Here is a 27,038-nt window from a genome sequence, read left to right as displayed (position 1 = left end):
TATGGATTTTAATAAAATGGTTTCTTTGCCACTATCGAGATTCAGTCTCACTCTGAGGACTTGAAATTTGATTTACATGGCGAGTGTCGTCAATGAAGCCTGCGGAAGACGCTTACTCTTCTGGAACATCTGGTCTTATTCTCCGAGTAAGTGTTTTTACAATGATGTTAATTTTGAGTTCGAATTACGGTTTTCGTTATTCTCTTGTTTTTTCCCTCTCATCTTGCTGATACACATTAATGTATCAAATGTTTAAGTAGAATCGAACGTAAATAGAAAAAAAAAGTAATGTTATTACATGAATCCTTGCTGTGCATGTGATTGCTCGTTTGCTTGTAAACATACTCAGCTTATTTTAGAGAAATAGCAGAGCTCTGCATCTCTGTTTTTTAACTTACACATTCTTGACGTTTTTTCTAAATCCTTCAAATAATGGGCTATACCACGGAATTAGATGTTATCTAAGTCCGTGGCTATACTACTGATATGTAGCCCTTTTCGGAATTTTCTTCTATTTATTTTGGTGTGGGGGGTTAAAGAAAAACCAAGAAAAAGAATGTATTCTAGCATATATTTTACACATATCTTCATTTCTCTATCTTATTTAAAAGTTGACTGTAATGCTGTCAGCGAGGACGACCCGGACAAAAAAAATCCGCTTTTAATTTTAGAATACTAATATCAAGTTCCGGGAAAAATGGCGACCCCCAGTAAGTATTCTTATTGTGTGAAACATGCGAATTCCAGGTCCTGACAGTGCCTGATAGTCATGCTGATCAACTTTGTATTATTATTTTCTATTACAATAAAGAGAAGCCGATTAGCTTACACATTCCTAATCAAACACTGCCTGGTTCCCCGACCGGCCGAATCTCTTTGGTTTGTTACGTTGTAATTGCGCGGGCCAAGTTGTTCATCTCGACGATAATCGAACGTACCAAGCTCGTTACTTCTGAGTCATTCCTTTAACATGAAATTCGCTCGTCTGTCAATACCCAGCGACTTCAAGACTAAAACATTACTATTACTAATAGAAGACAAGTTGCTTGCCCCTGTGGTATGACTAAATAGAATAAGAAAAGGTAGGCCTACATGTACAGGTTGGGCACAACGGCGCATATGGGTAATAATCCCGCATTTGGGTAACATCTTTGTATGTTATGGTCGAATGCACTTCAAATCTACTTTCACTATCCTATATAAAAAACCAAAATTTTGTACTTCACTTACGTTATTGAAAATCGCCATATCTATTGGTTATTACAAACAACTTTTGGTTGAACAGTTTTTGGTTTTGAAAGTATTTCACGACCTTTGAAGCCTTAGAAAAGTCGGGACATCTAAAATCTTGAAAATGTCAACACACGAAAAAACGTTCAACCAAAAGTTGTTTATAATAACCATATAAATAGCGATTTTTAATAAAGATAGTGAAGTACATTTTTTTTATGTTTTATATACGATAGTGAAAGTAGATTCGAAGTGCATTTAAGGAATGATTTTTATTTTTTCAACATTTATGAGGTCATAACAACAATGGGTTTTTGGACATATTTTACATGAATCGCGTATGACCTCATAAATGTTGAAAAAATAAATATCATTCCTTATATTTACATTGACGAATCCTTTCAGTGGATCGATATAACAACAAATAAAACAAATAAACAGGGTTTGTTCCCGCTTATACACGGGTGCAACGCAGTGGCGAGAACAGTGTTTTTTCGCGGGGAAATGTGACTCTATCGTGAGAGATCTTAGCAACGGACAGACGTCAACAACAATAACACAACAAAATGTAGTTCCATATTCAATGTTTATTTGTAGCACAGGACACGTGAATACGTGGATATTTCACAAAGCACAGTTCAATAATATTTTAAGATGTAAGTATTAAGCATCTAGTTCGGTCGTTCCGAGTGAGTAGTTTTTGTAGTGTATTACTACGCAGTGTGATCAGGTTACTATCAGTTCCCACGTGCTGAGATTCTATGAACACCTGTGTTATGCATTTATGAATGTAATTTTTGTCAATGGGTCTAAGCATACAGAATGTAAATATTCAACCATAACATACAAAGATGTTACCCAAATGCGGGATTATTACCCATATGCGCCGTTGTGCCCAACCTGATGTACCCAAAGATAACATGCCAGTCACTGTCAATTAGCATATATGAACGTTTTGTAGAGCTAGCCAATTTAGTTTGAATAAAATCGCCTGTATAAAACTCAAGGTATGCTTACTGATCATTGGAATTTTGCACAGGAGGCTGAATTCAGTTATTTCAAAAATTAGAAAAAAAAGTACTTATACTGTTAGTATTAATTTTTGACATAACTTTAGGCTCCTGTGATTTATGAAGTAAATCTCTCTGATTTTTTTTCTTGTATTTTTCCTCTAGAATTCCGGCACCAAGGACCGCTGGAGGTATGGTCTTTGAGAGAAAGACTTGCACTGGCATGTTCCGTATTGAGAAGTGGGGATCAGAACTGGTTTGTGATTTATATTATCATCACAATGTGTAGATAAAGTTTGTATGAAAAGATGAAGATGAAGTTTTATAATATGAAGGTGCGGATCATGCCTGTGGTATGTACATATATGTAACCAAGTGAAACCAGAAGAAACCCTAAATGTCACAATGTAGGGGTTAAATTGTATACTTTGTGTGACTTGTCATGATAGAAAACACAGAAATTCAGCATATGACATGATGAGGGTAATGATGAAATAATTTTTCATTTAATTTCCTACACTGAAATACTTGAAAGGAAAAGAACATATTTAAGCTCTGACACTTTCTCAAAGAAATGTGTCTCATTGATCAATATCAAGCTGAAATATGCATTTTACAAGGAAACACCTCACTTCTAACAGTTATTTGGAAAATATTCTTGGATATATGATTATCAGAAATACAGGCTAACACTGGCTATTATGCTATTGTTGTACAGGGTATCAGTGAGCAGAGCCATCAGGCCCTATGGAGAACCCAATCACACACCAGAAAGCTTCTCACAGAAGGTAATTATGCATCAAAGCTTCAATTTTTTGTCAGGTGTTTCTTAAAAGAATGAACAATAGTATGGGCTCATATGAATGTCCTCCGACTTACTGTAAACAATTGGCAGCTCAGTTCTCTTTTGATGTTCTCACACCAGTGACAGATTCTGATACAAAAAAACCAACATAAATACTTAGTACATGAAACGTGCAAGTAATGCCCTCAAAAACATCTATCTGTGCTGTGGCATTCAAGTGAGGTGGCACTATAAATGATACCGTTGGAAGTACGGTCCTACTACAAACAGAACAGAATATATCTTCAGCACACACGCAGGCATTCACACATAGAGAGATATTAGCCAGGTGGTATAGGACTAATAGTTAGCGCCTGATAAGGCAGCTCCTGCGAATTCCTCAAAATTGTATTGGTTAATGTATATTTCATTGTATTAAGTTGTATATCTATGTACTGTAAAGCGCTTTAGAGTGGCTTATATATGTTAGCTAGATAGGGCACTATCAAATGTTGTATATTTATTTATTTATTTTATTTTAGATAGCTCAACAGTGCTTTTAGATTTCAAATCTGCAGCCTCCCCCCACAACCCACCCCACCCCACACCCCAACATCATTTATATATGGTCCAGTTACGTACCTGGTAGTGTCATATATTAAATTGAGATCGCACACCCAGAGTAATGCCCAGAGTTATGACCATTTGCTCACTGTGAATCAGTTTGTCCGGGACATGTCTCATATATACTCCTCCTACAGTTGTTAAATTTTGGGATGGTGGAGTGTTACATATCAAACCAGGTCATATGCCCCTTTATACACAAGGATGCTTCCCTTTTTCACCAAGAACTACATTGTCCAGGGCATTTCTGATATATTCTGTCAGCTACTTGCATTTGCAGATTGCAGGGTGTCACACACCAAAATTGGTTCATGTGCCTCACTATAAGTTATGACGCTTTATTTAATTTTGATAGCAAAGGTTGTCCCCAGGAGATCATGTATTGCTTGCAGTATATATGTCTTTGTTACATGTATTTCACATTTCATTGTTATAAATTCCATTTGATTGACTGATCAACATTTGTAAATATTTATAAAACTGTTATTTTTGTGTTAACAGAAAATTGAATGAGTCCGTTCAGAGTTGTAAGCTGACTATGTGATATTGTCTGTTTTGATTATTTTTTACAGAACTGTGCCCTTCAATATGCAGAATTACTGGAAAAGGCAGAAACACCAAAGTAAGAATTACCAGTATATTTATTACAATTTTTGCCAGTGACATATTGAAGTCTAAGAACTTGATAAACTGATATCTTTTACACTGTTATGGATCAGTAGTGATAACTGTCACAGTGTCAAGATACTGCAGATCTTCTGGTCAGATGCTGAGGAAATCATGGTTGAAGTGGTGGTGTTTGGTATATCTCTATGCTACATGCACATAGGTATTTACCTAGCTACGCAATTAATGATATTTTGAAGCAAATCCTATCAGATATTAACAGATTATTGTAGAATTGCCTTGAATAGCTGTCATTAGAAATGGCACATAGCCTTGTTGTCAAGCATGCCATGACATCATTAACATATTATTGTACACAAAAAAAAGACTGTTGATTCTCTGTCTTTTTTTATGCAGTAACATTGTTTTAATTACTTCATAATGGAAATTAAGAAAATTTAATGGTACCCATTGAATGTCATATGTATTTCACACTTACAGCAGAATATACAGATACTTCTTTAAGCAATCCTGGATTTAGAAAATCAATAATGTGACCCCTTATTTATACCTTCTTATACCTTGTGGTGTAGCATTCCTTAGAGATTATTGCAGGTCAAGCACATGCAGCCTTTGGCAAAAAATTAATGTGATCAACCTCACAAATTCATGGACTACGGGAACAAATAATGTCCTTTGCTTTTTTATTTGAATTCTTAAAAAGTAGTTTGATTGTGAAACAGTTTGATTTGAACTCATTTACCCAAGAAGACAAATTTGAACTCTTCCAATTCAAATGTTGGAATATTTCATTATGAAATTTTAGGGGTGAATGAGTTAAGTCTGTCTGGAAAACTTCAGTGGAACAGGGGGATTAAAGGGCACTAGATAAATATAAAAAAAAAAAGTGTAAGGTTTGCATGTTCATGTACAGATACCTCACACATTTACCTACAAATGAAGAAGTAATTTGTTCGAGTGTGCAGACACTATAGCCTTTGTAAATTTCAGGCGGAAGCGAGGTGAACGAGGGGAGATTGAAACACCGGGAGTACAAATCATCCGCAAGCTCAGCATAGAAAGGATGGAAGAACTGAAGAAGAAAGTCACTGAACAGCAACAAAGATACAAGTACAAGCGACAGGCATTTTCTACATTATATGAATATATAGCTGATGATAATATATTTTGATGTTTGCTTATACGAATTCAGGATCCCTGTACTACTGCCCTGTACTAAGTATTGAAAACTGTCTTTTTCGGTATGACTTAAGCTTTGATAAATCATTTCTGAAAAGAAAACGATACCTTGCGAGACTTTAGTGAGGAATAGTAAAGATGAAATGAACAAAATATAATCAACAACAGTTTTCTGAGTGTAAGACTGAGTGGGGCTAGACCTGGACTCGAACCCCGGACTTCAGATTGTTGTACTAGTGCTCTAACGGATTGAGCTACCTGGTTTATGGAAGTGTCCTGGCTAAACTGTGCTACTATTATATCCAAACGGAACTTAAGGGAAAGTTAGTATAAATGGGGGGAAAACACAGTGCTGTGGGACAGGGATTCTTTAGCAGCGAGTTGCTTTCAGGACCAAGTTAATCAAAGCCTGGTCAATGTAATAACCCCAAAATGACCAAAAAATGAGGATTATATTCCCAATTTCTATAAAAATAGTGCTATCTTTCCCAAATTCATAAAGGAACAGGCTATGTTTCCTTGCCAAAACATAACATTTAGATGAATTTCTATGTGAGCCTCTACTTACTTTGTTTTTATTTGTTTCTGTTGACAGGAAGCTGAAGAAGGAAATGGAAAGTATCCGATCTGGACAAATGGATGATAAACTGGCTGATATATGGCAACAGATGCAGATGTGAGTGACGCACTGATGATGACAAAATCAAGTTACACTTGAATCAAGTGTTTATCAGATATTGTGTTGGAAGTTTGCATTATGTGACTTTTAAAAATACAGTAAAACACAACAAAAACATTATTCTACACATTCAAGCTTATAAAGAAGACAGAGTTGTGTCCCCTGGCTAATGGTCGGCTAATTTCTTTAAAAAAATGTCGGGTAATCTTTTTCCAACTTATTTTTTATTTTTCACATGGAAATCTATCAAACAAGAACAAGATCACCTTTCTCTTAACGAAGCATGTGGAGTATCGTTGGACCAAATTATGAAAGAAATTAGTTTTTGTAAGTTTCTATCGAAAAAAAATGTTCTCATGAATCAATAAGTATGTGTGCAAAAACACGAAAACATGCATATATACGCAAATAAAATGATTTCCTTAATGATGTATTGATGAATAATGTGGACTTATAACCAGGAGCTGACTTGCTTTATTTGAATGTTTTTGTGACAGGGAGAAAAAGGCTGCAGAGGAGGCCAAACAACTAGAGAGGAAGCTAGCAGAGGAGGCTGAAGGTCAGTTGGGACACTCTTTTTTGAAAGTTTCTCAAGAACAACGTTCTCTCGAACATTCAGCCCTCTGTAGAATACATCTCTGACGTACAGACGTTCTTAGGACCAATTTCTCTTGGACACATTTTGAAATTGGTTCCAAGGAAATCTATGCTTCAGAGATGTATTTCTCTTGGACACAGGGAACACAGGGGCCACGGTGGCAAAGTGGTTAGAGCGTCTGACTATCTACGATCACTAGCCCTTTACCACTGACTATCTACGATCACTAGCCCCTTACTACTGACTATCTACGATCACTAGCCCTTTACCACTGGTTCATTGGTTGGAGGCCTATGTAGGGTGGTCGTCAGTTACTGGCGGCAGGTTGGTGGTTTTTCTCTGGGCACTCTGGCTTTCCTCCACCACCAAAACCTGGCACGTCCTTAAATGACCATAGCTGTCAATAGGACATAAAACGAAAACAAACAAAAAACTTGGGCACGTATCACTGAGAAATATTTGGAGTATGACGGGTATCTCATGACTCAAGTACAGATATATTGGTGTATAGTTATCTCCTCAGTACAGATCTATAGGATGGATATTTCTCTGGTTCAAATCTTCAGTACACAGAATTCTCAGTCAATATCTTTCCATTACTCTTTGGGTTTGTATCTTGCTAGGATAAGGTTTTTTTAGGGTAAATCTAACTGTGACAGCTGTGCTTGAATAGTACACCATGAAGATGTGTATGATGAGATTTTTCAGGGGAAAATTTCTCAAGGACAAATCTAAACATGACATCTGTGGGTAAGTTTCCCTCAGTGTCCAAATTTACCTTGATGATGTTTATACTGAGATATGCTGTGATGATGTTCGCTGAGATCTCCCCTACACAGCTCTGCCCTAGTCCACCATGATGTTCGTTGAGATCTCCCCTACACAGCTCTGCCCTAGTCCAACATGATGTTCGCTGAGATCTCCCCTACACAGCTCTGCCCTAGTCCACCATGATGTTCGTTGAGATCTCCCCAACACAGCTCTGCCCTAGTCCACCATGATGTTCACTGAGATCTCCCCTACACAGCATTGCCCTAGTCCACCATGATTCTGTTTATATTGAGATCTCCCCTACACAGCTCTGCCCTTGTCCACCATGATTCCGTTTATTTTGAGATCTCCCCTATACAGCTATGCCCTAGTCACTCATCATGATACCCTTTGAGATCTCCCCTACTCAGCGCTGGCCTAGTCCACCATAGTTATATTTATTTGAGACCTCCCCTACGGGCTGTTCCCTGGTCAACCAAGGTGATGTTTATTTTGAGATTTCTTCTAAACAGCTCTGCCCCAGTCCACTGTGCTTCCATTTATTTTGAGACATTCCCTACAGGGCCTTTTACCTGGTCCAACATGATGTTTATTGAGAGCTCTTTCCTGGTCACTCATGTAATGTTTATTTTGAGATCTCCCCTAGAAAGCTCTGTCCTAGTCCACCATTATGATGAATCATTGATGATATTTAAATGTTCAGATCTGTCTACTACAATGATAATATTGAGTTGCAAAAATCTATTTTCAGCCAACAAGCCCCGTAAAGGAACTGTGAGTCGCCTGTTTGCTGAACAGGGAAATACTTTGATAGATGTGGAGAATATTAAACAGGAGCCCGGTACGGAGCCAACCCCTCTTCTGGTGAGATGTCTCTTATTAAAATCCCCCCACGGCACTACCATTTTGTCCGTTAGTCAGTACATCTCTTCACCCTGTCACCTACAATTGCTGAATTTTGTGTGTTAGCACCTTTAAGGATGCCAGAGTGATACATACTGAAATAAGGTCCACTAAATATGAAGTTATTGCCCTTTGTTTACTTATTTTGTCCGTCTCATTATGAATTATAAGTAGAAACTCATCTAGCTTGTCATCTCCTGTCAAAAGGACCCATGGGGTTATTTAAATAAATACATATAGATTTAATATTCTTTTACTGTTTGAGATCTCCCAATGGGAAATTATTTAAAAGGATCAACTTCGGCAAAACACATCTATATTTGATTGAGAATAGAGTATTTTCAACATGGTTTATTACATTTACTTAATTGATTACTTAGAAAAATTGGAAGCAATTTTATAAAACACTTTTGTGATAATTATAATGATTTTTTTTTCTCTCTAGGCCACTGAAGGCCCTTCAGGGTCCTCCGTCACTACGGCCTTGACCCTGAAGACTGACCTCACAACACCTGTTGAGGACAAGCCCAAGTCCTCCGCTACATCTGAACTGCTATCTTCTTTGTTACAGAGTAAACACTACACTGTCAACCAGTTGGTAGGTATAGAAGGAAAACAGAATTGTTACTACATTTTGGAAATTTTGTTCTGTACTAGGTAATTAAAGTTACACTAATTGGTATGTATGACCTTCACACATATTCAACATCACAGGGGTCAAATATGTTTTAAACATTTATACGACTTCTTCTGAATATTCAAAAAGGCAAGGGTGATGGTATTTGGCCAGTAGCATGCAGGGATGAAGGGCTTCAAAGGTTGTTCAAATGAATTACCTTGACTCATATTCAGGGTCACAGGAGCCAAATATGTAATAAAAACAATTTGAAAGACTTATTCTGAATATTCAAAAAGGCAAGGGTGATGGTATTTGGCCAGTAGCATGCAGGGATGAAGGGCTACAAAGGTTGTTCAAGTTAAAGACCTCGACTCATAATCAAGGTCACAGGAGTCAGATATGTTAAAAACAATTTGAAAGACTTATTCTGAATATTCAAAAAGGAAGGGGTGATGGTATTTGGCCAGTAGCATGCAGGGATGAAGGGCTACAAAGGTTGTTCAAGTGAATAACCTTGACTCATAGTCAAGGTTACAGGAGTCAAAGATGTTAAAAATAATTTGAAAGACTTATTCTGAATATTCAAAAAGGCAAGGGTGATGGTATTTGGCCGGTAGCATGCAAGGATGAATGGCTACAAAGGTTGTTTAAATGAATAACCTTGACTCATATTCAAGGTCACAGGAGTCAAATATGTTAAAAACAATTTAAAAGACTTGTTCTGAATATTCAAAAAGGCAAGGGTGATGGTATTTGGCCAGTAGCATGCAGGGTTGAAGGGCTACAAAGGTTGTTCAAGTGAATAACCTTGACTCATAGTCAAGGTCACAGGAGTCAAATGTGTTAAAAACAATTTGAAAGAGTTATTCTGAATATTCAAAAAGGCAAGGGTGATGGTATTTGGCCAGTAGAGATGAAGGGCTACCAGGTTTTGCTCAAATTAATTACCTTCATCCATATTCAAGGTCTTCGGGGTCAGTTTTCTTTAAAAAAAACACAGAAATAACTTCTGAATTACCAAAAGACCAAAGATGAAGATATTTGCCCAGTAGCATGCTGGGATAAAGGGCTAACAAATTTGTTTGCTAAAATTTTAAACAAGTTCTTCTGAATAACCAAAAGACCTAGGATGATGATATGTGGCCAGTTACATGCTCAAATAATAAACTTTGAGGATTGTTCTCAATAATGACCTTCACCTATATTCAAGGTCACAGTAGTCAAATGTGTTTAAACTGATTAAACAACTTCTTCTGAATACTTTTAAGGTTACGAGTGTAAGATAATACCAGGTGATCAATGCAGGCCCATACTACATAGATTAGAGCAAACAAATATTTGACTGTTTACTCTGCCCATTATAAAAGGGCAACATATTCTGGGTAGGAACCAAACTGCATGTATTTGGTAGGTACAACATTTTTATACGCCCGTCAAATTTGATGGAAGTGTTATGGTATGGGGTAGTCCGTCCGTCCGTCCGTCCGTCCAGCATAAACTTTTGTTTGTCCGGCAATCTCCTCCTACATTTTTTGACCGATCTCTTTGAAACTTGATATACATTATAATCATGATATGAAGTTGTGTCTCCCTTAAAAGAATTTGATTTGACAATTTTTCCAAAAGTTTTTCCACTTTGTTCATTTCAGTATTTGATTTTTTGTATGGCGATCTTCTCCTCCATTTTTTGACGGATTTCTTTGAAACTTAGAAGGCTATATAATCATGATATGTTGTTGTGTTTCATTGAAAAGAATTTTGATTCGACAATGTTTGCAAAAGTTATTGCCCTTTGTTTATTTCAGTATTTGGTTTTTGTCTGGCAATCTCCTCCTCCATTTTCCAACAGATCTCTTTGAAATTTGGTATACATTATAATCATGCTATGAAGTTGTGTCTCCCTTTAATAAAAGAATTTTGATTCCACGAATTTTGCCAAAGTTATTTCCCTTTGTTCATTTCAGTATTTGATTTTTTTGTCTGGAGATTTTCTCCTACATTTTTTTTATAGCATGTCAGCTAACCACTCTAAGAATGTTGCAGAGAGATCTTATTTGAATGTAAGAAAGTATATAACACTATATGGCATTCGACGGGTGTATATTGTTCCGCCACGCGGTACTCCTGTTGTATTAGGCCTTTATATCAATTAATGCATTTCTGTTTATTATTTAGTAGGCAACAGATTTCAAACTTTCCCCTCTTTGTGATATATTTAGTAATATTGGTTGTGATGGTGTAAGGGGGTTGGGTTTGAGACCAAAAGGTCTATATCATATTGTTTGTTATTATCACCCCCCCCCCCTTTCACCGAAATGGGAGATATTAATTTGGGGTTTGTCCTTCTGTCTGTCACGCTTCATTTCCGTGCAATAACTGCAACAAATGTTAACCGATTTTCTTCAAACTTAATACTTGGGTTAAATGCCTTAAGTAAGTTTGATGGCCACTTTAAGCAGACTTTATTTGGCAGAGTTATGGCCCCTTGATTAACAAAAAACGTCATTATATACCTACATGTTCAATAAAAAGTCTAATTTCTGTATAAGGCTTTTTTTTCTTCGAGTTTTAAGCTATACAATATGTCTCAACAGCACGTTACTCACATGAAACCTAACCTCAATAATGTTTACCTACAATATGTCCTGCAAGCGGGGGATATAAATTCCATGAATTTGCTTGTTTAGTCTATATTCTTAATCCATATAATTATACATAATAATGCTAGTTCAATGTGGTATGTTAACTTTTTCTGTAGGAAGCTGAGTTGAAACAAGAACTACATGCACAGCAGTTGGCAGCCAAGGCTGCAAGTAAAACTGCTGCCCCACAGGCTCCGCCCATCAAGGAAGACGATGACCCCGCCTCCAGTACTGAGGACTCGTCATCCTCATATGGTGAGAACTGGTGATGCCTCTCTCCTATCGTGAGGACAGAGAACACATTTTTCTTATTAACTCATTCACCTCTACTCATTAAAACTTGACTTGCCCAGTTATATAATGAAAGTTATATACTGAATTGCTGTAATGTTACTGGCTGTATTGCTGTAATTTTCAGTGACCCCCACCATGACCAAATTGCTGGAGAAGCCTGGTCAGGGTCAGCTTGATGAGGACACACCACAGGCAGACTTGACAGGCGGGGCAACAGACTCTGCATCCATCACCACTGACGACCACACATTAGGTATGAACTCATCCCTTTTTCCCCCCTTATTTATATTTATAGTCTGCACTGACATTCATTCAATAACAACTGGAGTTATTGTCTCATAACCTGAACATAGAATGTGACAAGTTTTCATGACGTTGACAACAGTACAAGTCTGCAGAGACATGCACATTTTCTGCAAGCGAGACACATTTAATTATGTGACATCATCAACAGTAAATGTGGGCGGAGTTAACCGAGGCTTATGCAAGTTTCAGACTTACTTTTATTGAAGCGAGAACTCTTTATTATTAAGTTTTGAAATGAACTTTTTGTCTCTTCATCAGAATCATAAATGAAATAGTTATGAAACATTCACAGAAAAGTGCTGTAAATATAAGGAATAGCTTTTTCTCTCAATTCCGGTCGTGTAAGATAGAGCTGTCCAGGGTGAGAAAGGGGTGTAATAAATTTCTATCTTAAACCTAATTTCACTTGACGTAATGTCACAATGGCTCAACAAAAATTGATGTCACGAATTTGGAAATCTCTGATGCCGCAATGCAGAAAAGGCGATGTGTTGAAATTGAAACCTTTTATGATATATTTACCGTACACGTTAGAAAGAGGAGATAAATATTTCTGCGTAAACTATGTTTGCATATATGAGGTATGCTAAGTCTCGTTGATAAGATTTGCTTTTTCGTCAAAAACCTCAGGGGAAAAGTTAATATTTTCGAAATGGTAGCCAGTCCAAATACATTTTCATGGTGTCTGAACTTATCCTGGTACATATCTAGCTGGAATGAGAGAATAATACTCTTTCATGGCCAAGGGTGTAGGATAGAAGCGGAGGGTTTTGCCAAATTTGAAAATCCTGAGGATGGACTTTCCCTATCCTACACCCTTGGGCATGAAAGAGTCTTATAATACTTTGGTCAGGTTATGAGGTGATAACTCAAGGTGAGCATAGGTAAATTGAACAGTCGGCAAAATTATTCCTGTAATAAATACTCATGAAGATGTTACTTAAGGAGCTGTAATAAATACTCATGAAGATGTTACTTAAGGGGCTGTAACAAATATACTTAAGGGGCTGTAATAAATATTCATAGAGATATTACTTAAGGGGCTGTAATAAATATACTTAGGGGCTGTAATAAATATTCATGGAGATGTTACTTAAGGGACTGTAATAAATATTCATGGAGATGTTTCTTAAGGGGCTGTAATAAATATACTTAAGGGGCTGTAATAGATATTCATGGAGATGTTTCTTAAGGGGCTGTAATAAATATTCATTGAGATTTTACTAAGTGGCTGTTATAGATATTCATGGAGATGTTACTTAAGGGTCTGTAATAAATATGTAATAAATATTCATGGAGATGTTGCTTAAGGGGCTGTAATAAATATACTTAAAGGGCTGTAATAAATATTCATGGAGATGTTACTTAAGGGGCTGTAATAAATATTCATGGAGATGTTACTTAAGGGGCTGTAATAAATATTCATGGAGATGTTACTTAAGGGGCTGTAATAAATATTCATGGAGATGTTACTTAAGGGGCTGTAATAAATATTCATGGAGATGTTACTTAAGGGGCTGTAATAAATATTCATGGAGATGTTACTTAAGGGGCTGTAATAAATATTCATGGAGATGTTACTTAAGGGGCTGTAATAAATATTCATGGAGATGTTACTTAAGGGGCTGTAATAAATATTCATGGAGATGTTACTTAAGGGGCTGTAATAAATATTCATGGAGATGTTACTTAAGGGGCTGTAATAAATATTCATGGAGATGTTACTTAAGGGGCTGTAATAAATATTCATGGAGATGTTACTTAAGGGGCTGTAATAAATATTCATGGAGATGTTACTTAAGGGGCTGTAATAAATATTCATGGAGATGTTACTTAAGGGGCTGTAATAAATATTCATGGAGATGTTACTTAAGGGGCTGTAATAAATATTCATGGAGATGTTACTTAAGGGGCTGTAATAAATATTCATGGAGATGTTACTTAAGGGGCTGTAATAAATATTCATGGAGATGTTACTTAAGGGGCTGTAATAAATATTCATGGAGATGTTACTTAAGGGGCTGTAATAAATATTCATGGAGATGTTACTTAAGGGGCTGTAATAAATATTCATGGAGATGTTACTTAAGGGGCTGTAATAAATATTCATGGAGATGTTACTTAAGGGGCTGTAATAAATATTCATGGAGATGTTACTTAAGGGGCTGTAATAAATATTCATGGAGATGTTACTTAAGGGGCTGTAATAAATATTCATGGAGATGTTACTTAAGGGGCTGTAATAAATATTCATGGAGATGTTACTTAAGGGGCTGTAATAAATATTCATGGAGATGTTACTTAAGGGGCTGTAATAAATATTCATGGAGATGTTACTTAAGGGGCTGTAATAAATATTCATGGAGATGTTACTTAAGGGGCTGTAATAAATATTCATGGAGATGTTACTTAAGGGGCTGTAATAAATATTCATGGAGATGTTACTTAAGGGGCTGTAATAAATATTCATGGAGATGTTACTTAAGGGGCTGTAATAAATATTCATGGAGATGTTACTTAAGGGGCTGTAATAAATATTCATGGAGATGTTACTTAAGGGGCTGTAATAAATATTCATGGAGATGTTACTTAAGGGGCTGTAATAAATATTCATGGAGATGTTACTTAAGGGGCTGTAATAAATATTCATGGAGATGTTACTTAAGGGGCTGTAATAAATATTCATGGAGATGTTACTTAAGGGGCTGTAATAAATATTCATGGAGATGTTACTTAAGGGGCTGTAATAAATATTCATGGAGATGTTACTTAAGGGGCTGTAATAAATATTCATGGAGATGTTACTTAAGGGGCTGTAATAAATATTCATGGAGATGTTACTTAAGGGGCTGTAATAAATATTCATGGAGATGTTACTTAAGGGGCTGTAATAAATATTCATGGAGATGTTACTTAAGGGGCTGTAATAAATATTCATGGAGATGTTACTTAAGGGGCTGTAATAAATATTCATGGAGATGTTACTTAAGGGGCTGTAATAAATATTCATGGAGATGTTACTTAAGGGGCTGTAATAAATATTCATGGAGATGTTACTTAAGGGGCTGTAATAAATATTCATGGAGATGTTACTTAAGGGGCTGTAATAAATATTCATGGAGATGTTACTTAAGGGGCTGTAATAAATATTCATGGAGATGTTACTTAAGGGGCTGTAATAAATATTCATGGAGATGTTACTTAAGGGGCTGTAATAAATATTCATGGAGATGTTACTTAAGGGGCTGTAATAAATATTCATGGAGATGTTACTTAAGGGGCTGTAATAAATATTCATGGAGATGTTACTTAAGGGGCTGTAATAAATATGTAATAAATATTCAATGTAGTAAATATTCATGGAGATGTTACTTAAGGGTATGTAGTAAATATTCATGGAGATGTTACTTAAGGGGCTGTAATAGATATTCATGGAGATTTTACTTAAGGGTCTGTAGTGAATATTCATGGAGATGTTACTTAAGGGTCTGTAATAAATATTCATGGAGATGTTACTTAAGGGTCTGTAATAAATATTCAATGTAGTAAATATTCATGGAGATGTTACTTTAGGGTATGTAGTGAATATTCATGGAGATGTTACTTAAGGGGCTGTAATAAATATTCATGGAGATGTTACTTAAGGGCTGTAATAAATATTCATTGAGATGTTACTTAAGGGGTATTATTCAGTTTGTTACAGAATTGGGGAATGTAATTATATATCATTTCATTCAGTTAGAGGTCAAACATTCAATTTCATGTAAATTTAGTGAAGTTAAGGATATAACATTGTATTTGATAAAGTTTAGTAGTACATTAAGGAGTGATGTGATTTAGTGCATTACATTAAAAAAAAGTACAAGATTCTGATTTACATAATTAACTTATTTTAAGTACATTACTGTATGGGCAATCAGATTCAATTTGACTTTATGAAGCATGTAAGATTATGTTAGACAAAAACAAAGCTACAGGTAAGCATATAAGATTCTGTTTTATAATAATTCTATACATTATGAGATTCTGTTTTATATTAATTCTGTACATTATGAGATTCTGTTTGACATTCATTCAGTACATTGGAGATTCAGGCACATACCATTCTGTTATATATGATTCTGTAGTGGAACTTGACTGGGTCGATCGTCGGTGAACAGGTAGCTCAATTGGCAGAGCGGTTTTCTAGAGTTAGGAGGGTTCTGGGTTCGAACCCCAGTCTGGTCGTGCATTTTTCCGCTCCTACTATAATACAATACATTTGAGTTTGGCAGAAAAGAGTCTGTTTGATATTCATTCAGATTCTGTTTGATATCAATTCAGTACCGGTAAATTAGAGAGCTAGGCATATATAAGGTTCTGTTATTCGATACATTAGAGATTCAATACATTAGAGTTAGGCGTATATAAGGTTCTGTTATTCGATTCATTAGAGATTCAATACATTAGAGTTAGGCGTATATAAGGTTCTGTTATTCGATACATTAGAGATTCAATACATTAGAGTTAGGCGTATATAAGGTTCTGTTATTCGATTCATTAGAGATTCAATACATTAGAGTTAGGCGTATATAAGGTTCTGTTATTCGATACATTAGAGATTCAATACATTAGAGTTAGGCGTATATAAGGTTCTGTTATTCGATACATTAGAGATTCAATACATTAGAGTTAGGCGTATATAAGGTTCTGTTATTCGATACATTAGAGATTCAATACATTAGAGTTAGGCGTATATAAGGTTCTGTTATTCGATACATTAGAGATTCAATACATTAGAGTTAGGCGTATATAAGGTTCTGTTATTCGATACATTAGAGATTCAATACATTAGAGTTAGGCGTATATAAGGTTCTGTTATTCGATACATTAGAGATTCAATACATTAGAGTTAGGCGTATATAAGGTTCTGTTATTCGATACATTAGAGATTCAATACATTAGAGTTAGGCGTATATAAGGTTCTGTTATTCGATACATTAGAGATTCAATACATTAGAGTTAGGCATATATAAGGTTCTGTTATTCAATACATTAGAGATTCAATAAATTAGAGTTAGGCATATATAAAGTTCTGTTTTTCGATACATTAGAGATTCAATACATTAGAGTTAGGCATATATAAGGTTCTGTTATTCTATACATTAGAGATTCAATACATTAGAGTTAGGCGTATATAAGGTTCTGTTATTCGGTACATTAGAGATTCAATAAATTAGAGTTAGGCATATATAAGGTTCTGTTAATCGATACATTAGAGATACGATTCTGTGGTTTTCAGACATCATGGTATCAGAGGAGGTTGTGACAGAGGAGGAGGAAGACGAAAAGAACGAAGTGACAACAGAGGATGACGATGACACAAGGGACTCCACAATAGATGTTATGAGCAAAGACGATGAAATGTCGATACACAAAGTGGATGATATTCCAGTAGGTTTGACTGATTTCAGACCGTGGTATGGTGCCTTTCCTCGGCTTTTTCTTGTAATTCTACAGGAGCTATCAATGGTCCCTTTTCTATCGAAAAATATTTTGTAAAGTTCTCAGCTCACTGAGGTGTGGTAATAGTTTTAAGATCTTGTAAAAAGAAACTTGAGTGTTTCAAAAAATTAATCCTACGTTTTATTTCCCATATCTGTTGTTGACGTCAATCAATTTTTCCGTTTGAGGCAAGAAAACCACTGCTTTCTCCGTTTGAGTTTCCTATTACAGGGAAATATTTTTACAGAAATAATTTCAGACAATACCTTTTCTTCTGTTAAGTATATGAACATATTTTATTGTGAAATGTTACACCCTGTCTTATTCACACAATATTTAGACCCCACAGAGTGTCAGATTAGACAGGTTTTACTGTACTATATCTTCTTCAGAGTTCACATACAGTAAGATGTAACATTGGAGAGGTAGCTTCATTGTTTTAACTGTTGCCATGACTTTAGGAGGACAGCACAGAGTCTGCTGATGTAAACAGTGCCAGCTTCATCAACGTGGATGACGAAATTTCCATCAAAGAAGAGGAGCCTCTCTCCCCAGCCAGTAGTGTGTCCTCTAAACTCAGCGAGTCTGACAACATCAGAAATGTTGTTCGACGTCGAGGAAGGGGTGGGTTGTTTTCACATCCTTGTGTAAATAGGTATCTTGGAGAGAAACATTGACTGTATTAGATGTTTCTTCCAACAAAAATATTTCCATCCCCAGGGAGTTGAGAAATGTATTGGCTGGTTGCAAAGGCCCTATAACCACGGATAATAATTTGTGAACCGCTTTGAGACCACCTACGAACTAGGATGAGATAAAGCGGTATATAAGAACCTCCAATTATTTTATTACTATCTGTCCATCAGTAAAAAGTCAGGGGATGGGATTCGATCTGGTTTTTCCCCCTGAAGTTCAGTGCATGATAGGCTCTATATGTTCTGATTTAGAAAAGATCTTTTAAAGGCAGACATATTGTACATGTTCAACTTGTACCGTAACACAAATTAATGAATAAGGGTTTCTATTTGTGCTGTCACAGGAAGGTCCCGCGGAGGCAGACGACCATCCAGAAGACCAAGGAGGGCATTACATGTAAGGCCACGCCAAACTTATGTTTTGTTGTTTGTAACCCACAAGAAATCAGTTTTGCATTGCATGTAAGCAAAGACAAAACTCTTTTCTTATTCTTTGTAAGGCTACACTAACTTAGTTTCTTGATTTTTGTAAGGCTTCATCCAATTATTTTCTTGTTCTTTGTAAGGCTTCATCAAATTAATTTCCTTGTTTTTTGTAAGGCTCCATCAAATTAATTTCCTTGTTTTTTGTAAGGCCATGCAAAACTAATCTGTTTGATTTGTTTGTAATGTCCAGATGAAGCCTTTTTGTTTCAAATAATTATGGTTTTGCCTCGTCATGTATTCAAATTACTTGTAACAAATATGAAGTCTGCGCTTTAAATTATTTGTACCATGGACTTTTGGCTGTTATTGTGTTTAATTTATTTATTATTTGTTGATCAGGAAGACGAACGAAAGGATGACTCTTTGTCCCGACCTAGTGATGGAGAAACTACAGAGGAAGATGATGACCTAGCCTCAAGTTCTCTCAACCAGACAGGAACATCGGGGACTTTCTCAGAGTCCATCCCGAACAGTCCTCTGTCCCATTGGTAAGGTCACCCTCAACCAATTTACAGATTGTTACTGACTGCTGTATACACTGAAACACCACTTACTCAAACTTGCATTACTCGAATACCCCCTGTTCCTTGAATTGTTCGTCGCTTGTTCCAGACCATGTACTTATATACTCTTTGTAAATTAACCTCGGATTACTCCGACTGCCTTTGCTCAAGTACCAGTGTTCTCAAAACTCTGGTTTATCCCCGGCCACTCAAACACTTAGTTTTTAACCTGTTCATTTGTTGAACAGGTAGTGGCACCTGTATATCACACATACCACAATTGAGCCATCGACATGCTCATTGTGTTTATACGGGTGTTGGCCGGACGTCAGATAATTAGAGGATTAACGACAGTATCATTAAGTACCTGTAAAAATATGTGGCCTTATAATTAAAGTGTCTGGTCTTGTTTACAGCAGTGATACCGAAGATGAAAAGAACTGGAAAAACTGGAAGAAATCTATTATGCTGGTGTGGAAATCAGCTGCCAGCCACAAGTATGTTCCCATTAACCAGCTGATAGTAACAGCACTATAACTATGTACAGCAAGATATTTTTAGCTACAAAATTTTCCCTAGAATTTCTTTGAGGAATGAGATAGTTTACCATTTTAGGGCTGAAATTAATCTCCCAAATCTTTATCAATTTTCACCCTATTTCTTTAAGTAAAAAGAATGGCTTAAAGGGGCTGATCGGGGGGAAAAAATCTAAATTTGCTAAAATGGTATATATATGTTTCAAATACTTCCTTATGAAAGATAGCGATTCAAATTTTGGTGAAATTCACTCCCTGGAAGTAAAAATTCAATATTATAAATAATTGAAATAGAATTAAACTGTTTTTTTCCTCTACTCTTCAAGGAAATATATGCTACCCTTTATAATGTAACTCTCTGTGTTTTGTATAAAGAGTAAATCCTCCTTAAATAACATCCATTCCGAAGGAGTCCATCAGAGCTCTTTATAAAATAAGAAATCATTTTAGTCATGGGACATCACCAGTTTGTGTATATATTATTGTTATGATGTCATCAATTCCTGATGTTAATTTTAAACCGTTTATATTTCTTATGATGTCATAATAAAAATAAGCTTTCCTCCAGAAGAGCCTGAAATGGTGAAAGCAATTGGGGACTGCAATTTTTGAACTTCTGGTTTATATGACACTACCTTTCTATATAAAAAAAAAATATACAGAATCACAGTACTCGGTAAAGAGTACATGTCACTACATGCTATTTACTATTGTGCCTAATTCAGAAACAAAGTTATTTGTAGTATTTAAACTTGGGTTTATGTTGTTTTGCATCCATTTAGCTAATTTGCTTATGTCAGAGACAAAAATTGACAAAAAATTTTTTTTGAGATGGAGACAAAATTAGGGAGGGGGCTTGATTGCAGGCACCCACCCTGTTCCCAGGACATTGACCAAAATGGGGAGGGGGCTTATTTGCGAGAGGGGGCTTATTTGTGGTAAAATATGGTATGAATATAAGCAGATCCCTGTAAAAATCAATGTATGATACATGTAAATTCAGTAAATGAGTTAAGACAATTGAATTCTTGATATTCTACAGGTATGCCAATGTGTTCATGCATCCAGTTACCGAGGACATAGCTCCGGGTTATTCCAGCATTGTTTTCAGGTAGGTCTATGGTCTTTACAAGGAATACCTAGATAAGCTGAAGTGAGGGGGGAGGGGGTATATCTTGTGAGCTTGCTCTAGTTGTTTTAGTGGTGTCTCCATAAACACCTCTCGTGAGTCTGTTGCTTGCAGAAAATCAGATGAATGTCATTCGCCGGTTTCTAAGATTTAGAACTGGAAATTGTTTGACCGCTGCATTGAGATTGTCTTTTGCATTACATTTTACATGTTGCATCCAGAATGTGTAACTAAACCCGATTACTGACTCGGTGAAAAAACTGTCAACCCAGCATTTTCATGTGTTTTCAGACGTTATCATGAGAATTTGTCCAAAAAACCATGCTAAAGATGTGATTTTTCAAAATAAATTTGTATAATTCAAATCAAAAAGGCAAGAAATATTTCATCTTCTCATTCAGACGTAAATTGTTTTGCAGAATAAATCTTTGTTTCTAAATCTTTCAGACCAATGAATCTGGGTACTATCAAGAAGAATGTAGAAAATGGAATCATTCGAACGACTGCCGAGTTCCAGCGTGATGTAATGCTGATGTTTACCAATGCCATCATGTACAACAGTTCCAACCACAATGTGTACAAGATGGCGGTTGAGATGTACCACGATGTCATGCAGCACATTGAGGTACCATATATTCGCAGGGCATTATATTATGTTCGCTATATTTGTCGTAACCAAGAAAAAGCCTCATAAAACAATAATTGGATATTGTATTTTACTTTATTTTGACAAAACACCAATCACCCAAATTAAAAAGTCTCTACTGAGCATGATATTTTTACCTGGCCTTATTGAGCGAAGTTTAATCCCAGCAAACTAGTTCTTGTTGGGACAGCCACAATATATTAGCTCCGCAAAATTCAACAACTATACAGCACTCTGCTAAGTCTGTTGGTCGGTATAATAACAGGGTTGTTATTACCCCAACTTAGGTAAGGGGAGTAGATATAATATTTGGTGTCAGTGTTACCGTCCGTCCATAATACAAAGCTTGTGTGGAAGATATCTCCAGAACCTTACAACAGATTTATTTTACCATATCATGAAAGCAGAAATCCGCTTATTATACTGAAGATATCCCATTTACAAGTCAAAAGATTTAGCTTCCCTTGACATGTCATAATATGATGACAAAATGTTCTATACATGAATAGATTTTGGTGGGAATTGGTCAAGAGTAAAGGGTCAATGGTCATTAAGTAGAGATCAAATGATCAAGCAGACCATGAAACTTGTCAAAGTACATTCAAATGTATACAGTTAAACCATGGTTTTATACAGCTGTACTTAAACTGATACATCTCAAAGTTTGGGAAAATCTCAAGCAATGTAGTGTCTATGGGAAATCTTAGACTTGAGACATCTCAAGAGTTGAGATGTTTTATACAAGTGGGGCCTGGTCTATTACAGTTTGAGGTACAGGGTGTAGCAGAGACTTTCTTTGCAGACAACATTGGTAAAATCATAGATTTTGGAGTTGACACAGGTTCCAGCTGAGGTTGTCCCTCAGACTTTCTCCAACATCAGTTCAATGTTGATTTTCACATTTTTGATGCATGAAATATTTTGTGTTAGCAAAACATCGGATACACAAGTTTTTAATGTGCATGTTTTCCCAGTAAGAAGAGCTTTGCAGCAATGTGTGTGAAGTACTTTGGAATTAATTTGAATATCCTAGTGATGTCGAATAACACTCCGAAGCCTTGAATTTGTTTAATTGAAGGGAGATCAATCACAATATGAAGGAGTAATTGTGTGATGTTTTAGAATGACCCTTTGTTTCCACAGCAATATGTGAGTACACAGTTGATGGTCCAGTCAACTGACACCAAACATCTGCGCACGACACGGCGAGTTGACAACACTAGTGATAAGGTAGGCACTAACTAAGGATTGCTCCTGTTGGTAACATAGCAAGGGATTATCCTGGTTGAAGTTCATATTTGTAATAGTTCCGACTTTGAAGAAAGATCGCCATATTTTAGTTTCTTTTGTAATAGGTGGATTTTCTCTTCAAAATAGTTCTTAACGTTGTATATAGATCTTAACGTTGTATATAGATCTTAACATTGTATATATATCTTAACGGTGTATATAGATCTTAACGTTGTATATAGATCTTAACGTTTTATATAGATCTTAATGTTGTATATATATCTTAATGTTGTATATAGATCTAAGACGTTGATCTTAGCGTTGTATATAGATCTTAACGTTGTATATAGATCTTAACATTGTATATAGATCTTAACGTTGTATATAGATCTTAACGTTGTATATAGATCGTAACGTTGTATATAGATCTTAACATTGTATATAGATCTTAACATTGTATATAGATCTTAACGTTGTATATAGATCTTAACGTTGTATATAGATCTTAACGTTTTATATAAATCTTAACGTTGTATATATATCTTAATGTTGTATATAGATCTTAATGTTGATCTTAACGTTGTATATAGATCTTAACGTTGTATATAGATCTTAACGTTGTATATAGATCTTAACGTTGTATATAGATCTTAACGTTGTATATAGATCTTAACGTTGTATATAGATCTTAACGTTGTATATAGATCTTAACGTTGTATATAGATCTTAACGTTGTATATAGATCTTAACGTTGTATATAGATCTTAACGTTGTATATAGATCTTAACGTTGTATATAGATCTTAACGTTGTATATAGATCTTAACGTTGTATATAGATCGCCCTGATGCAAGTTTCTCCATTTTTATTGTTCAAACTTTGTATAAAGATCTCTTATAGTTGGTGGGTTTTCTCTTTAAATTAGTCCTTAACTTTGTATGTTCTTCTCATAATAGTTTACTTTAATTTGTATAAAATTAACTTGGATGAAGTGTCTCATTTGTAATAGATCAAATATTGAATGCTCTACCACTGAGTTAAAGGGAAATTCCCTTTAGCATGAAGCTAAAAGGAGACCGTAATCCTGAGCACAACTAAACACTGCCTCATATTTCATAAATGCAATAACACACATGTGCATCAGACATTTCAGATTGCACTTGTTCATTGCTCAAATGGACATGTACCCATGTGCAATGCTTTTGTGCAATCTAGAATTTTAGATGAACATGTGTGGTATTGTCTTTTTACCGTAAATATACAGCCTGTTTTAGCAGACTTAAATATTTACATATTTTCAATCTGTAAACAGATAAGCGCATCGATGAATTGGCGCACTCACAATCAATATATGCAATAGCACACTATATTCAGAAACTTCAACTAGCACGAAATTCAAACCCTGAAAAGCACTGAAATCAGAATAATTTCGGAATATGTATGTTTAAAGTATCTGATTGCTGTTATGAGTATCTAATTGATCTTGATGGACTCCTATTCCAGGAGGAGGAGGCAAAACGTCGTCGACTTTCCACAGACTCACACATACATACGGAAGGTGGAAAAGCGAAGAAACGCAAAACTTGAGGCGACGCCTAGAGGGAGATTCAGCTGATCGAAGGGAGACCTTCTTGAAACTGATTTGACGATTGGCTGACATCTAGTGTGAATCTTGAAATCATTTTGATATTTGAGGCAACATTCTGTGCTAATATGCACACATTAGTGACAGCAGGTGAAAGGTTTGAAATAAATAAGTGGCCACATCTGTTAGATGTTCTTGGAGTTTCAAGTGGCAACACATAAGAATACCATGATTAGCAGTCTTCTTCCCCGGAAAAAGATTTACAGAGAACCAAATTTTCATGTTGAAATCAAGCGCACAGAAGATGAGCATTGTTAACAAATAGCATGTTTACAGGAATGTTCACCTAGTATGTAAATAAACATGTCAAATGTGGTTCAAAATAGCTACCAGCACAGTCATATGCCATGAAATCAACGTTGTATAGCAACACATCAGAACTAGTGGACATATTGGAATTCTTCTACATTTAGCAAGATTGGTAGATGCCTCCTTCTAGTTTTGGCAAGGAAGGCTTAGGAAGATTTCAGAAAGTTTTCCGAAGTAGGTGATTTTTGAATAAATTGGTTTGAAGAAACTCCAACAGTGTCATGTCTACTTGAAGTCCTTCAAGAATTAAATGGCGACACTTCCTTTAAGTTCTGGAATAACTAAGTGGCACCACCTGCTAGTAACTTTGATAGATAGAATTTAAGTAAGACATGTGTAAACGTTTTCGAATGTCAATTGGTTCCAACTCTCAACTACAACATATTATTTGGATGATTATGTTAAACAGTTTGAAAGTAAGTTTTCATCTATGGATTGTTTTGTGAAAATGTTCTTAGACTGCCCCTCCCTTTCTCACAAAAAGGAAAAACAACCCTGAATTGAATTGTTTCTGCATAATTGATTGAATGATGATTTTCAAAACCTTGTCAGAAGTAAATTTCTACAGATGCATTTTGGATAAAATATATATTACAGTAGTTTTTGCAGTTTGACATTTGAGTAGCTTGAAAGTAGACAGCAAAACTGAATTCTAGGGGTTGAACTTTGGATCTTTTCACTTACAATCCCAATTTACCAATTTTGATATTTAGCAAATGTCAAGCTAAGTATCAAAAGGTGAATACGTTGCGAATGGAAGTGAACCTTTATCTTTGCTTATCTTCTACAGGGAGAAAACTCCCAAGTAGAAAACAGTTTTGAATTGGAACTCTCTATCATCATAACAGACGGTATAGCTCGTGTAGTGGTGCCCTTCACCTTAATATAATGCATTCATTTAAGTTCTGAAATGAGTGACATTTTATATGAGACCAAGTCTAGAAATATTCAATTTAGCCTGGCTCTGCTTAACTAAAACATGCTTGTGATGAGGTTCATTAATCTATATGAAATGCAAACCAATTTTCAGAATCTGTATTATCACATTCACAAAAATGTATGTGAATATTTGTGAAAAACTTGTGTTCTATAGCCATTGTCAAGTCCTCGACGTCATCATTTTCATTTCATTGGTACTGTTGTCTAGGCCAAATCACAACACTGCAACATTATGTCTAATGCCTTAATTCCGATGTTACATTGACTGTTATTACATGTTAGAGATTTCACCTCAAACGATGTTGGTGTATACTAAAAATAATTATGTTTATCTCTTTTACTTCAGAAGCCGCACTTCATGATGTTCAAAAAGTGCTCAGTCAACAGAAAAGCTCTGCCAATTTTGTATCAGTATCATTTTTTCTTGACAACATTTGCCTTAATCATGGTTTTGAACATTTATATTAATCATGTTGCAGTCTTTCACTTCGCAGTGTGATTATAATGCCAGGCTTATAAACCTGGTCAAGATTTATGAAGCAAATAAAACAAGAATACAGAGAAAGTTGTTGAGTTGTTCATATTGAGATTTTTTTTACCCCTTTTAATCCCAAATGATTTTTTTTAGCTCACCTGGTGAGCTTATGTCATCGCACGCCGTCCGTCCTCATCGTTCAACATTCCTTTAAACGATTCTTATGAAGAATGGATGGGCCGAGAGTCTTGATATTTGGCTAAAACCCTCCTTGGTAAGAGCCTGACAAAGTTTGAAAACAAAAATGACTTTCAAGGTCATAGGGATCAACTTTGTCAAACACTTCAAACGACTTCTTCTGAAGAACTGTATAGAATCATAATATTTGGCTGGTGGCTTCCTGGGATAGAGTCTGACAAAGTTTGAAAATGAAAAAAAAAAGACCTTGACCTACTTTCAAGGTCACAAGGGTCAAATATTTCCAACAACTTCTTCTCAAGAACTGAAAGGTTTAGAATCATTATATTTGGCCGGTGGCTTCCTGGGGTAGAGTCTGACAAAGTTTGAGAATGAAAAAGACCTTTACTTATTTTCAAGGTCACAGGGGTCAACTAAGTCAAATGAATTCTCAAGAACTGAAAGGTATAGGATCATAATATTTGGCTGGTAGCTTTTTGGGATAGAGTCTGACAAAAT

General features: G+C 35.7%; 1 protein-coding gene across 1 annotated transcript; it reads left to right on the top strand.

Moving 5' to 3' along the window:
• The first annotated feature begins 614 nt into the window (after positions 1 to 614).
• Positions 615 to 26,425, top strand: LOC110451700 (bromodomain-containing protein 8-like). The gene is made up of 20 exons (XM_021499836.1): positions 615 to 710; positions 2,406 to 2,496; positions 2,959 to 3,028; positions 4,221 to 4,270; positions 5,266 to 5,385; positions 6,050 to 6,130; positions 6,631 to 6,692; positions 8,254 to 8,366; positions 8,851 to 9,003; positions 11,783 to 11,921; positions 12,085 to 12,213; positions 17,548 to 17,699; positions 18,212 to 18,374; positions 18,790 to 18,842; positions 19,271 to 19,419; positions 19,851 to 19,931; positions 21,013 to 21,081; positions 21,547 to 21,724; positions 22,889 to 22,975; positions 24,478 to 26,425. Exons 1-20 carry the CDS (start codon positions 698 to 700, stop codon positions 24,559 to 24,561), a joined length of 2,037 nt encoding a protein of 678 aa, XP_021355511.1. The 5' UTR covers positions 615 to 697; the 3' UTR covers positions 24,562 to 26,425.
• Positions 26,426 to 27,038: the final 613 nt, after the last annotated feature.

Source organism: Mizuhopecten yessoensis, unplaced genomic scaffold (genome assembly GCF_002113885.1).
Source record: "Mizuhopecten yessoensis strain PY_sf001 unplaced genomic scaffold, ASM211388v2 scaffold6169, whole genome shotgun sequence".
Taxonomy (NCBI): domain Eukaryota; kingdom Metazoa; phylum Mollusca; class Bivalvia; order Pectinida; family Pectinidae; genus Mizuhopecten; species Mizuhopecten yessoensis.
Note: the sequence above shows the minus strand (reverse complement) of the source record. Positions and strands in the feature narration are given on the sequence as shown.

What these genes read in the sequence shown, in the direction of transcription:
- LOC110451700 (XM_021499836.1), top strand. An exon ending in GAACAGCAACAAAGATACAA is followed by an intron (nt 5,386 to 6,049) that starts GTACAAGCGACA and finishes TTCTGTTGACAG; the next exon opens with GAAGCTGAAGAAGGAAATGG. An exon ending in ACTACACTGTCAACCAGTTG is followed by an intron (nt 9,004 to 11,782) that starts GTAGGTATAGAA and finishes CTTTTTCTGTAG; the next exon opens with GAAGCTGAGTTGAAACAAGA.